This window comes from Eriocheir sinensis, chromosome 6 (genome assembly GCF_024679095.1).
Source record: "Eriocheir sinensis breed Jianghai 21 chromosome 6, ASM2467909v1, whole genome shotgun sequence".
Taxonomy (NCBI): Eukaryota; Metazoa; Arthropoda; class Malacostraca; order Decapoda; family Varunidae; genus Eriocheir; species Eriocheir sinensis.
The window spans coordinates 1538449-1552199 of record NC_066514.1 but is presented as its reverse complement, the minus strand read 5'-3'; the positions used below and the strand labels follow the sequence as shown (position 1 = coordinate 1552199).

The window sequence follows — 13751 nt, the reverse complement described above, 5'->3', positions numbered from 1 at the left end:
CTGCACCAAAGACTCCAGGGGCAAGACGTGGGTACTGGGGAGGCAGGGGAAGGATATGGGATGGCTAGTCTAATGAGGAGCCTCAGGGGATAATGAATGATGGTCGATGACATTATGGTAGAGGCTGTCGACCAGTGGTTCTCAAACTCTTAACCGATGTACCACTTGAAGTGTTTGATTTTCTTTCCCCTTTCCCTTCCTCTTTCCTCGGTCTTTCTCCGTCTCTTTCCTCTCTCTGGTCATCTGAAAATCATTCCTCTCCCCAGGGGCAGGACGTGGGTACTGGGGAGGCAGGGGAGGGCTGGGGGATGGCGCTGACCAGTGGTTCTCAAACGCTTAACCAATTCCCTTTTCCCTTCGTCTTTCCTGGGTCTTTCTCCGTCTCCTTCCTCTCTCTGGTCATCTGAAAGCCATTCGTCTCTCCAGGGGCAGGACGGGTACTGGGGAGGCAGGGGAGGGCTGGGGGATGGCGCTGACCAGTGGTTCTCAAACTCTTAACCAATTCCCTTTTCCCTTCCTCTTTCCTGGGTCTTTCTCCGTCTCCTTCCTCTCTCTGGTCATCTGAAAGTCATTCGCCTCCCCAGGGGCAGGACGTGGGTACTGGGGAGGCAGGGGAGGGCTGGGGTAGGCGCTGGTGTAGTGGCGAGGGAGGGGACCAAGGGGTATCGGAATGGTGTTGGGTGATCTGTATGGTCCATGGTAGAGGGAGTCATCTAACTGAGTCTGAGGACCTTTGAAATTGAGTTAATAAACGGTGATTGGGGGGGATGGGGGGGGGGGATCAGAGTGGGAGACTATTATAGGGGGAGGTGACCTTCTCTCTCTATCCATATGTCTATCTATATCTATTTAACTATCTATCTGTCTATCTAAGGGGGCTTCGTGGTGCAGTGGTTAGCACACTCGGCTCACAAGCGAGAGAGCCCGGGTTCGATTCCCGGGTGGAGTGGAAACATTTGGGAGGCTTTTCCGATACCCTACGCCCCTATCCACCCAGCAGTGAATGGGTACCAGGTATTAATCGGGGGTTGTGTCCCGTCTCCTGGGGTCTGTTCCCTTCTCCTATAATTCCTCTCCGGCATATGACCACATGTTGCGCCGACTAAACGAAACTTTCCAACTTCTGTCTATCTCTATCTATCTCGTCCGCAGGTTCAACCCACAGCAGTTCACGGTTCGCCTCGGAGACCACAATATCTTCAGCAACAGCGATGACTTTATCTCCAAGCCGCAGACGTACAGGTGAGAACAGCCACGTCCAACACACTCCATCCCATTTCATATTTGGGAGCATTGTTTGGGATTGTTACGTACCCGATTCTCATTTATTTTTATGTTCATTAGATCGTCTATAACCTTTGTCACACTTGTCAAATAGGTGTTTCTTTTGGTTCATGGTACAGAGGAAGGGTCACACTACCACCAGGGCCATAAAACTACCCCTGGAAATGCCCACAACTCCTACGAAAGCCTTGTCAAATAGGTATTTCTTTAGGTGTGACCCCGCTTCCTCTGTCTCCGTGTTAGATTCAGTTTTTTTTCTTGCTTCTTTGCGAGCTGTTTTCCTTTTTCACAAGACTTTTAGTGGGATTTTCTGCTGCCGTGTCATGCTTATAGGGAAGAACGGGGGAAAACTTGCAAGGGTCGTATCATAAGACATTTCGCTGCCTAAGAACACCTATTTGACAAGGCTTTCGTAGGAGTTGTGGACATTTCCAGGGGTAGTTTTATGACCCTGGTGGTAGTGTGACCCTTCTTCTGTACCATGAACCTAAAGAAACACCTATTTGACAAGGCTTTCGTAGGAGTTGTGGGCATTTCCAGGGGTAGTTTTATGACCCTGGTGGTAGTGTGACCCTTCTTCTGTACCATGAACCTAAAGAAACACCTATTTGACAAGGCTTTCGTAGGAGTTGTGGACATTTCCAGGGGTAGTTTTATGACCCTGGTGGTAGTGTGACCCTTCTTCTGTACCATGAACCTAAAGAAACACATATTTGACAAGGCTTTCGTAGGAGTTGTGGGCATTTCCAGGGGTAGTTTTATGACCCTGGTGGTAGTGTGACCCTTCTTCTGTACCATGAACCTAAAGAAACACATATTTGACAAGGCTTTCGTAGGAGTTGTGGGCATTTCCAGGTGTAGTTTTATGACCCTGGTGGTAGTGTGACCCTTCTTCTGTACCACGAACCTAAAGAAACACCTATTTGACAAGGCTTTCGTAGGAGTTGTGGGCATTTCCAGGGGTAGTTTTCTTCTGTACCACGAACCTAAAGAAACACCTATTTGACAAGGCTTTCGTAGGAGTTGTGGCCATTTCCAGGGGTAGTTTTATGACCCTGGTGGTAGTGTGACCCTTCCTCTGTACCGTGAACCTGAAGAAACACTCATTAGAACCCGATTGACCCCCTCTTTGACCTTTAGAAATAGATGATTTGAGAAATGAAAGTATCTTGTAATACCGACCTTTAATGTTGCAACGACCCCATGACGAAGACGAGGAAAATATAATCGGAAGACTCCTTTTGATGAGCAAGTGATTGAACAAAGTATAAGAACGATGTATAAATTTTTGGAAGTACGATAGAAAAAGAGAAAATCAATATAGTCAATCTAAATCAGATATAAGACCCAGACCACAAGACCACAAGACCACATCAGGAGGTGCCCATCCAGAGGCAAGACTTCCGCTATCTACCTGGACCATGATATAAACCCCCAAAATAGATGATACATAATCTGATCACAAATGCTTTGATATATATTATGAAATGGTTTGTGTGAGGGGTGATTTTTTCTCATTTTTCTCGCTTAGAGGGACCATTAAGAAACATGATCCCAAATGCTTTGATATATATTATGAAATGGTTTGCGTGAGGGGCGATTTTTCCTCATTTTTCTCGCTTGGAGGGACCATTAAGAAACATGATCCCAAATGCTTTGATATATATTATGAAATGGTTTGTGTGAGGGGTGATTTTTTCTCATTTTTCTCGCTTAGAGGGACCATTAAGAAACATGGTCCCAAATGCTTTGATATATATTATGAAATGGTTTGTGTGAGGGGTGATTTTTTCTCATTTTTCTCGCTTGGAGGGACCATTAAGAAACATGGTCCCAAATGCTTTGATATATATTATGAAATGGTTTGTGTGAGGGGTGATTTTTTCTCATTTTTCTCGCTTGGAGGGACCATTAAGAAACATGATCCCTGCTGCTACCGGTGAAACACATCGGACAAGACCCACCTGACCAGGCCATGCACCGTTTGTCCCCCCAGAGTGAGCCACATCACCCCACACCCAGACTTCAGGGCACACGGCTTCTACAATGACGTGGCGGTTCTCAAGTTAGCCGAGGACGTGGAGTATACGGAGTACATCCTCCCCGTGTGTCTGCCTTCAGAGGAGTACCGTCGGCGACCCCTGGACCACCTCGTAGGCCACACTCCGTCCGTCATCGGCTGGGGCTCCACACACTACGGTAAGGTCGCTGCGAGGGATCATTTTCATGTAATTCAAAATTTTCCTTTTTTTTTTTTTTTACACGCCTATGAGGGACCTGGATGGTAGTCGGCACCAGCCCGTCATGGCGCAGGCAAGTGTTTATAGTGGCGCCATCTTCTCCTGGCTCATGCTGACCCCCGGAACTCGTTCTTGATTCACTTGGACGGTTTCCTCTAGAGTCCGGGTTGATGGGTGGTCTTCAGGACAGCATGTGGGTAGTTTTAAGCCACTCGGCGGTGACTGAAAAATCCCAGGTGGTAGCGTGGGGATTCGAACCCGCGTCGTCCATCACGCGGTGAATGTGGGCCCAGCACGCTACCACTCAGCCACCTCCTACCCCTATGTATCCTTTTTTATCTCTCCTGCCAGTCTCAGTTTTGAAGTCACACTCGTTTGCTTCGAAGCCTCAAACACTGAATATAGCTTTGCATTTAGACAAGGATACACACAAGGGTAGGCGGTGGCTGAGTGGTAGCGTGCTGGGCTCACATTCACCGCGTGATGGACGACGCGGGTTCGAATCCCCACGCTACCACCTGGGATTTTTCAGTCACCGCCGAGTGGCTTAAAACTACCCACATGCTGTCCTGAAGACCACCCATCAACCCGGACTCTAGAGGAAACCGTCCAAGTGAATCAAGAAGGAGTTCCGGGGGGCAGCATGAGCCAAGGGAAGATGGCGCCACTATAAACACTTGCCTGCGCCATGACGAGCTGGGGCCGACTACCATCCAGGTCCCTCAAGCATGCCTACCGGACACACAAGAAAATAAAAACAATACAAGAAGACAAAACGCCTACACATGGTTGCTCCTAAAATTGGGTTGTTCACCAAATTCCCGTCCCATCCATACATGCAAGTAACCTCTGTTTAAGGCCTTCGGTTGTTGTTTTATTCAACTACATAAATGGTCAGTTTATTCCACTCATCCACCACTCTATTTGGCCAGTGTCACGTGGAGAACTATAGCGTCGATCCCCGCCATTGGTAACGATCAAGACAAACAAACGATTGTGAAAGCGGGCCTTAGACATAGAGGGATAACAAGTGTGTTTTTCTCTGCAACAGGCGGGCAGGAGAGCGCCGTGCTGAGGGAGGCCAAGCTGCCGGTGTGGAAGAACAGCGATTGTAACGACGCATACTTCCAGCCCATTACGGAGATCTTCCTGTGCGCCGGCTACGCGGAGGGCGGCAGCGATGCATGTCAGGCACGTGGTCTCCCATCATCCAAGCTGTCTTTACTACTGCCTTCCTCTATATGATGTTTTTAAAAGGATATTGTCTTTAAATTATCCAGTACTCGCTTAGTTCATGTCCTAAAAGCTTCATGTCTTTCCCTAACTCACCAAAGCTGTCTCCCATCATCCATGCTATCCAGTTCTCGCGTCCTAAGAGCTTCAAGTCTTTCCCTAACTCACCAAAGCTGTCTCCCATCATCCATGCTATCCAGTTCTCGCGTCCTAAAAGCTTCAAGTCTTTCCCTAACTCACCAAAGCTGTCTCCCATCATCCATTCTCTGTCCTTTTCACTGCTTTCCTCTACATGATGTTTTTAAAAGGATATTGTCTTTAAATTATCCAGTACTCGCGTCCCAAAAGCTTCAAGTCTTTCCCTAACTCACCAAAGCTGTCTCCCATCATCCATGCTCTGTCCTTATCTCTGCCTTCCTCTATATGATGTTTTAAAAGGATATTGTCTTTAAATTATCCAGTTCTCGCGTCCTAAAAGCTTCAAGTCTTTCCCTAACTCACCAAAGCTGTCTCCCATCATCCATGCTATCCAGTTCTCGCGTCCTAAAAGCTTCAAGTCTTTCCCTAACTCACCAAAGCTGTCTCCCATCATCCATGCTATCCAGTTCTCGCGTCCTAAAAGCTTCAAGTCTTTCCCTAACTCACCAAAGCTGTCTCCCATCATCCATGCTCTGTCCTTATCTCTGCCTTCCTCTATATGATGTTTTTAAAAGGATATTGTCTTTAAATTATCCAGTTCTCGCGTCCTAAGAGCTTCATGTCTTTCCCTAACTCACCAAAGCTGTCTCCCATCATCCATGCTCTGTCCATATCTCTGCCTTCCTCTATATGATATTTTAAAGGATATTGTCTTTAAATTATCCAGTTCTCGCGTCCTAAAAGCTTCATGTCTTTCCCTAACTCACCAAAGCTGTCTCCCATCATCCATGCTCTGTCCATATCTCTGCCTTCCTCTACATGATATTTTAAAGGATATTGTCACGTAACCAGCCGTACCCTTGGCTCCCCCCACAGGGTGACAGCGGCGGGCCCCTGCTGCTGCGCGTGAGTGGCCGCTGGGTGCAGATCGGCCTCGTGTCCTTCGGGAACAGGTGCGCCGAGCCTGGCTACCCCGGCGTCTACACCAGGATCGCTCACTTCATGCCGTGGATCGTTCAGAACATGTTTTGAGGGACGCTTAACCAAGACGATTCCTGCGCAGCGTCGGCCGACAGTAACAGCTGACAGGACATTCACCGGTGCAAAAATAGTCTTATTTTATTAGTTTTTCAGTAACGAGGGAATGGAAAGGACATGTTACAGTCAACCTACATTGCCCAAGGCCTGTGTAGACGGTAGCCTGGCGTGCCCAAGGCCTGTGTAGACGGTAGCCTGGCGTGCCCAAGGCCTGTGTAGACGGTAGCCTGGCGTGCCCAAGGCCTGTGTAGACGGTAGCCTGGCGTGCCCAAGGCCTGTGTAGACGGTAGCCTGGCGTGCCCAAGGCCTGTGTAGACGGTAGCCTGGCGTGCCCAAGGCCTGTGTAGACGGTAGCCTGGCGTGCCCAAGGCCTGTGTAGACGCTAGCCTGGCGTGCCCAAGGCCTGTGTAGACGCTAGCCTGGCGTGCCCAAGGCCTGTGTAGACGGTAGCCTGGCGTGTCCAAGGCCTGTGTAGACGGTAGCCTGGCGTGTCCAAGGCCTGTGTAGACGCTAGCCTGGCGTGCCCAAGGCCTGTGTAGACGGTAGCCTGGCGTGCCCAAGGCCTGTGTAGACGGTAGCCTGGCGTGCCCAAGGCCTGTGTAGACGGTAGCCTGGCGTGTCCAAGGCCTGTGTAGACGGTAGCCTGGCGTGTCCAAGGCCTGTGTAGACGGTAGCCTGGCGTGTCCAAGGCCTGTGTAGACGGTAGCCTGGCGTGTCCAAGGCCTGTGTAGACGGTAGCCTGGCGTGCCCAAGGCCTGTGTAGCCGCTAGCCTGGCGTGCCCAAGGCCTGTGTAGACGCAAGCCTGGCGTGCCCAAGGCCTGTGTAGACGCAAGCCTGGCGTGCCTAAGGCCTGTGTAGACGCAAGCCTGGCGTGCCCAAGGCCTGTGTAGACGCAAGCCTGGCGTGCCCAAGGCCTGTGTAGACGCAAGCCTGGCGTGCCTAAGGCCTGTGTAGACGCAAGCCTGGCGTGCCCAAGGCCTGTGTAGACGCAAGCCTGGCGTGCCCAAGGCCTGTGTAGACGCAAGCCTGGCGTGCCTAAGGCCTGTGTAGACGCTAGCCTGCCGTGCCCAAGGCCTGTGTAGACGCAAGCCTGGCGTGCCCAAGGCCTGTGTAGACGGTAGCCTGGCGTGCCCAAGGCCTGTGTAGACGCTAGCCTGGCGTGCCCAAGGCCTGTGTAGACGGTAGCCTGGCGTGTCCAAGGCCTGTGTAGACGGTAGCCTGGCGTGCCCAAGGCCTGTGTCTGCCCGCCAGCTTAGTTATACCGGTGTAAGAATCCATTTCTCTTTTTTATACAATTTTAGGAAGGTCACTTGAAGGGTGTGAGTACTGTCCTTGGGGGGGGGGGGGGTATACCTTTATTCCTAAGTCAAATATATCATAGCCGGGGAGGGTCGACTTGTACATGAGACGAGCTTCACACTATGTTAGCTATCGGTATCAACTTCGAGGTTCGTAAAACATCATTTAGCATTAAGTTCTCACTCATTAACACGTGTACTGTTCAATCGTTCATGGGGTTCGTTCACGGGGCGACGAGGGAGCACACTCATGTTTTGCACGCTACACAGAACAGTGACTAATGGCCGCTTTCACAGTCATTTTGCTTGTTTCGATCGTTAGCAATGGCTGTTATCGCCGCTACAGTATTTCCATGTCAAACTGTCCGATGGGGTAGTGGCGGCTGCAGGGTTAGCCAGGCCCCGCACGGTTCCTCTGCAGCTACCCACCCCATAGGCCAGCTTCACGTGGAAAACTACAGCGTCGATCCCCGCCATTGGTAACGATCAAAACTAACAAGGTGACCGTGAAGGCGGCCCTAAGCCCTGCCTGAAGTGGCCGCCGTGTGAGTCTGCGGGACAGACTCGATGGTGCTGTCTGTGGGGCTTTGGAAATAAACCTCTCCACTCTGCATACCAGTCATTATCAGCCATACCAGCGGACCAGAAGAGGCTTGAGTGCACGCTGGTATTGTATTCTTAAGGAGTCAGCCAAGGGGGTGACATCGACCATTGTATCTTTTTAATTTCCTGGTCCTCCCAAATTTTTTATACAACAAAGGAGACAGCTCAAGGCCACAAATAAAGGAAACAATAATAAAACAAAAGCCCGCTACTCGCTGCTCCTAAAGAAGAATCCAAAGAGGTGGCCGAAAGAGAGGTCAGTTTCGGGAGGAGAGGCGTCCATGTGTCTTTTGTTGTATATCACACTCTGTACTGCCAGGGGGTTGGAATGACAGGCTCCTCCCTTCTCCCTTGTTGTATAATCACACTCTGTATTGCCAGGGGGTTGGAATGACAGACTCCTCCCTTCTCCCTTGTTGTATAATCACACTCTGTACTGCCAGGGGGTTGGGGTGACAGGCTCCTCCCTTCTCCCTTGTTGTATAATCACACTCTGTATTGCCAGGGGGTTGGGATGGCAGGCTCCTCCCTTCTCCCTTGTTGTATAATCACACTCTGTATTGCCAGGGGGTTGGGGTGGCATGTTCTCCCTTCTCCCTTGTTGTATAATCACACTCTGTACTGCCAGGGGGTTGGGATGACAGGCTCCTCCCTTCTCCCTTGTTGTATAATCACACTCTGTATTGCCAGGGGGTTGGGATGACAGGCTCCTCCCTTCTCCCTTGTTGTATAATCACACTCTGTACTGCCAGGGGGTTGGGATGACAGGCTCCTCCCTTCTCCTTGTTCTTTACTTGCAACAATAAACTATCGAGCAATCACCAGAGTGGGGCACACGGCAAAGCACCAGCCGATTCTTGCCGCTGGAACTTATGGAACTCTCAACAATCACTGTGTTTTCTTCTTTCAAAAACTGTAATTTATTGGCAGGAAATTCCCTTCGCGCAGCTAAGCAGGTACTCAGCAAACATTGTAATATAAACAGAATTTCTAAAAAAAAGTCCAGTTCTGCGTCATTTTGCAGTTCAAGAATTTAATGAAGATATATTTCCAAGCTCTCCTTTATTTTAATCTCGTTTACCAGTCAATAAAGCAACGAGAACTATTACCTACATTTTTATTAACAAAAGTATCACATATATATTTTATTGAAGTGTATTATGTTGCTACGAGCTCCAGAGAAACAGGTAATTTACGATAACAAAGACTAGATCAAGCTCCATGGCGCTGCTGAGGACACCCGCGAGGTACTTGTTGAACCGTCCGCCCGGTGAACACTACTGCTTCATGAACCCGCCGGTGAAGCCTCGCCCGGCTGTTGTGTATTTACCTCCGGCATCGATAGAATTAAGTATCCCTGGACGTGTGTGTGTGTGTGTGTGTGTGGCTCATACAGTACAGTAAGGCGGGGCTGGAGACGCCCTGTGTGCTGCTGAGGGCGGCCGATCACCGGTGTGGGCGTGGGGGTGCCCCGGGCCGTGGCTGCCTGCTTTCCTGTGTGTGTGTGTGTGTGTGTGTGCCGCCCGCTGCTGGTGCCCCCTCCCGGCCTCGTCTGTACCTGTGTGCCGTGGCCGTGGAGGTGTGTGTGTGTCCCGCAGGTGTGTCGTCTGTACCTGTGTGCCGTGGCCGTGGAGGTGTGTGTGTGTCCTGCAGGTGTGTCGTCTGTACCTGTGTGCCGTGGCCGCGCCCAGGTAAGCATGACCCAGCCACGGCCCGTTAGGTCTCTTCCCTCTGACCCTAACGTGCGTTTAATAATGAAGGGAAGAGGGCTTTGTATGTGTGTGTGTGTGTGTGTGTTGCCGGTCAGCTGATGCACGCTGCCCCAGAGCCAGACACAGGTATAGTCGGAAAAATTTGGGCGGCTTTTCCGATACCCTACGTAGCCCCTGTCCACCCAGCAGTGAATGGGTACCAGGTATTAATCGGGGGTTGTGTCCCGTCTCCTGGGGTCTGTTCCCTTCTCCTATAATTCCTTCCCCTTCTGTCTCTCTCCGGCATATGACCACAGATGTTGCGCCGACTAAACAAAACTTTCCAACTTTCCGGGGTTCTGTGGTGTGTGTTTCAGCGGAGGGGAGTTCAGACAGAGAGCTGTAGCCTACCTGGGAAGGGTATATATCTCCTCTATTCTGTAACCTCGCACTGGGCGGGTTAATTCCTCCCTCCCCCAACCTGTCACCAAACCTAAGTATTCTTTTTTCAACGTTCACACACTGGCGGCGGTGGGCATTAACGACTCTCCATATCAGACCCTACCTATATGACATACCGTTTTTCGCAAATATCTTTCAAACGAAGACTCGGATCATCATTTTCACACACTCCGCTAATTTCTGACGCTATCATGCAATAACAGATGCGGTTAATTATGGCGTTTACTCCTGACTGTGATGGCAAAACCTGCTGCTTAAGCTATACACAATCGAACAGGTGAGGCGCGACGTGTTTGTGACGTGTATCCAGCAACTACCTCCACCCCTGGCTCCCCCTACCCCCATCCCTCCCTTGTACCCTCCGGCCCTCCTCCCCCACCCCCCCCCCCCCCCGCTCTCTTTCTCCCCCATACCTCCCCCCTCTCTCTCTCTCTCTCACTTGCGCTGTACACGAGATATGAATCCAAGCACACATACGCCTTGAATTAATGGCAGATAAATAGAAATTATATGAAGTCTGCATCAACATCGACAGTGATAACTAGGATGACCTGTTTGTCGACGGTGATTTATATTGAAATAACATTATGTGGTCAGTTATTTACATTACTAATCCACCCATCATATACTCTATCTATTTTTGTTTGCTATGACTTTTTAATATATCTACATGAACCCATATCGTACGGCAGTCTTTTCCTAACATCAGAATAAAGTCATATATTTCTCCAATTTCGTTTCACGTTTTCACTCGGCAATAGATTCCCGCTTCCATTCCATCCCTATTCCTTTCCGTCTCCTACGCGATTTCCCATAAATGATCAAGCGTCAACTGCGTGTTGTGCTGGAAGCTTCCCCCGGCGACCATAGGCCTCTAGAAGGCTCCCGGAGAAACGAGCAAAGGGGCGGGGAGCAAGGCGAGCCGTCCGCGCCCCACGGGGCGCGGCCAGGCGCCAGGCGGGAAGTGTTGCCAACTCGCATATATTTTTGCTACATGTTCTTGTATGATCTGAAATATACTGTAACATTCTAGACTGTACTGTTCTGGATATATATAGGAGAAGAGGGCGAGAGAGGGCCAGTCCCAGTCATAGTAAGCTAGTGGTAAGTGAAGAGTCAGAGTGAAGTGTACTACTAAGGAAGAATATTAAACTACAGAAGCTGTGCAAAGTGTTTACATATCTCCCTCCCACGGAGTCTCCTGACGGCGACACGGAACCCAAGTAACACGTCCGGCATAACACTGGTGTCAGGAGTGTAGGCATTTGTTTTTCGCCATGGAGACTCGTTCCCAAGCTGCCCAGAGGGACGACATGTTGACTGAACTTTTGGAAGCCTTGAGACTACAGGGGGAGAAACAAGAAAGAGCACTCCAAGAACTCAAAGAACAACAAGAAAAAGCACACCAAGAACTCAAAGAACAACAAGAAAGAGCACAGCAACAACAAGAAGGAACACTCCAAGAACTCAAAGAACAACAAGAAAGAGCACAGCAACAACAAGAAATAGCACAGCGACAACAAGAAGGAACACTCCAAGAACTCAAAGAACAACAAGAAAGAGCACAGCAACAACAAGAAATAGCACAGCGACAACAAGAAGGAACACTCCAAGAACTCAAAGAACAGCTAGAAGATCGCTTCACAGGATTACAGCTACAGCTAAAAGCAGTACAAGATGGAAGTGAGTCAGTGCGAAGAGAAATGACTGATGTGACCACGAACTTGGGACAACGCCTGATAGAAGTGGAGAAAGAACACACAAATCTTCAACAAGAGATGGAGGTGGTACGGGAGACGACACACAAAGAAATATTAGAAGTAAGTGACAGAGTGAAGGCTCTTGAAGACTGCTTGGCTGGAAACGGACAGCCAGTGCCTGCAGGGGCTAGTTGTACCCAAGATGCTTCTCCTACGCAAGTCCGGGGTAGTTTGAGCCCTGTTTCGCCTGAGTTTATCCCCGCAAGAAGTTCCGCCAGCCCCATGGGTCTGCTGGGTTCGCCTGTTAGAAAGAAGCCTCAGGAGTTTGATGGCAAGGTCTCCTGGGAGGCTTACCGCTCAGTTTGAGCTGTTGGCAGCTCGGAACGGATGGGATGACCAAGAGTGCGCGGTACAGCTGGCCACTAGCCTGAAAGGGGCGGCGCTGGAGGTCCTTGCTCAGCTCGACAATGCGACAAAGGGCAGCTACAGCGGGCTGGCACAGGCGCTGGAGCAACGATATGGGACCAAGCACCAGAACGAGCTCTTCAGGGTTAGGTTCAGAACCCGCAACAGGAGGCGCGGCGAGTCTCTTCAGGAACTCGCTCAGGACCTTGAGAGCATGGCGCACAAGGCATACCCAGGTGCCACCCCTGACCTGCTGACGGTTTTGCTGCGTGATCAATTCATCGATGCCCTGGACAGCCCTCAGCTGAAGATACAAGTGAACCAAGCTAAGCCAACATCAATGCAGGAAGCTCTGGCACGTGCCATGGAGTTTGAGTCCTTTGTTAGGTCTAGCTTGTCAAGCTTCAGGGACGACTCGACTTCTGGCTTTAGGGCACGAAAGGGCGCTGTCAGCGACACAGACAGGTTCCAAGGAACGTGCTGGTACTGCGAGAAGGTTGGGCACAAGGAGAACGAATGCTATAAGAGGAAGAAGGAATATGAAGGTGCCGCTAAGAAGAAGCCCCTGGGAAGGCCCTTACACTGTGCTAGAACGCCTCTCCGACGTGACTTACCGAATCCGGAGAACGGAAAAGACCAAGCCGAAAGTTGTCCACGTCAACCGCCTATGGAGGTACCACGGTCCGGGAAACTACACCTGGAACAACTACAGACACCCAGCAGCCGACGAAAACGAAAGGGACGTCCAGGACCGAGAGGAGGTCGACGACGACGTAGGCCTCCTGGCCCTTTCAGCCGAGGGAGATAACCTCCCGGCTTCGGCAGATGTTCCAGGGACACCCCAAGAAGCGGACGACGACGAGGCGCTCCAGGAGACAGACGCGCAGGAGGCACCGAGCAGAAGACAGAGACAACGCAGGCGTCCACAGCGATACGACGATTATTATGTTTTTGATTAATTCTCTTACGTTTGTATATAGTTAAGTGTGTGATCGGGACGATCACAATTAAGAGGGGGGGATAGTGTTGTGCTGGAAGCTTCCCCCGGCGACCATAGGCCTCTAGAAGGCTCCCGGAGAAACGAGCAAGGGGGCGGGGAGCAAGGCGAGCCCGGCCAGGCGCCAGGCGGGAAGTGTTGCCAACTCGCATATATTTTTGCTACATGTTCTTGTATGATCTGAAATATACTGTAATATTCTAGACTGTACTGTTCTGGATATATATAGGAGAAGAGGGCGAGAGAGGCGGAGTCCCAGTGATAGTAAGCTAGTGGTAAGTGAAGAGTCAGTGAAGTGTACTACTAAGGAAGAATATTAAACTACAGAAGCTGTGCAAAGTGTTTACATATCTCCCTCCCACGGAGTCTCCTGACGGCGACACGGAACCCAAGTAACACGTCCGGCATAACATGCGTGCTTCATTCCATCATACGCTCAACGTAACCTGTGGGAACGAGGGCCATATACTTGTACAACTTTCAGTGGGTGTATAATTGCCAAACTAACCTCATACAGCACTTAAGCAACATCCATTTACGTTGGAACAGGAATCTGGGTCGTGCGCATAAAACATCAGACCATACTTAGCATAAACTTTCGAGTTATCCGCCAGTATAGACAAGTCATATGTGTGCAACGCTTCATGTACACCGAGAGACA

The 13751-nt window shown here is 50.3% G+C and overlaps 1 protein-coding gene and 1 long non-coding RNA gene across 8 annotated transcripts in view; both read left to right on the top strand.

Annotated features, from left to right (window-relative positions):
- Positions 1-6336, top strand: part of LOC126987297 (venom protease-like) — a 29955-nt gene extending 23619 nt beyond the window's left edge. For all 7 annotated transcript variants that reach the window (XM_050844179.1, XM_050844190.1, XM_050844212.1 and 4 more), the window contains 5 exons: positions 1-27; positions 1153-1242; positions 3281-3483; positions 4576-4715; positions 5772-6336. The exon at positions 1-27 is cut by the window's left edge and continues 166 nt beyond it. In XM_050844179.1, coding sequence (XP_050700136.1) covers positions 1-27; positions 1153-1242; positions 3281-3483; positions 4576-4715; positions 5772-5927 — 616 coding nt within the window. In that variant the 3' untranslated portion in view covers positions 5928-6336. The remainder of the gene's footprint in view (positions 28-1152; positions 1243-3280; positions 3484-4575; positions 4716-5771) is intronic.
- Positions 6337-7046: 710 nt separating this feature from the next.
- Positions 7047-8943, top strand: LOC126987614 (uncharacterized). The gene is made up of 2 exons (XR_007741051.1): positions 7047-8418; positions 8480-8943. It is a non-coding gene; the product is annotated as an uncharacterized LOC126987614 (long non-coding RNA).
- The last annotated feature ends 4808 nt before the right edge of the window (positions 8944-13751 follow it).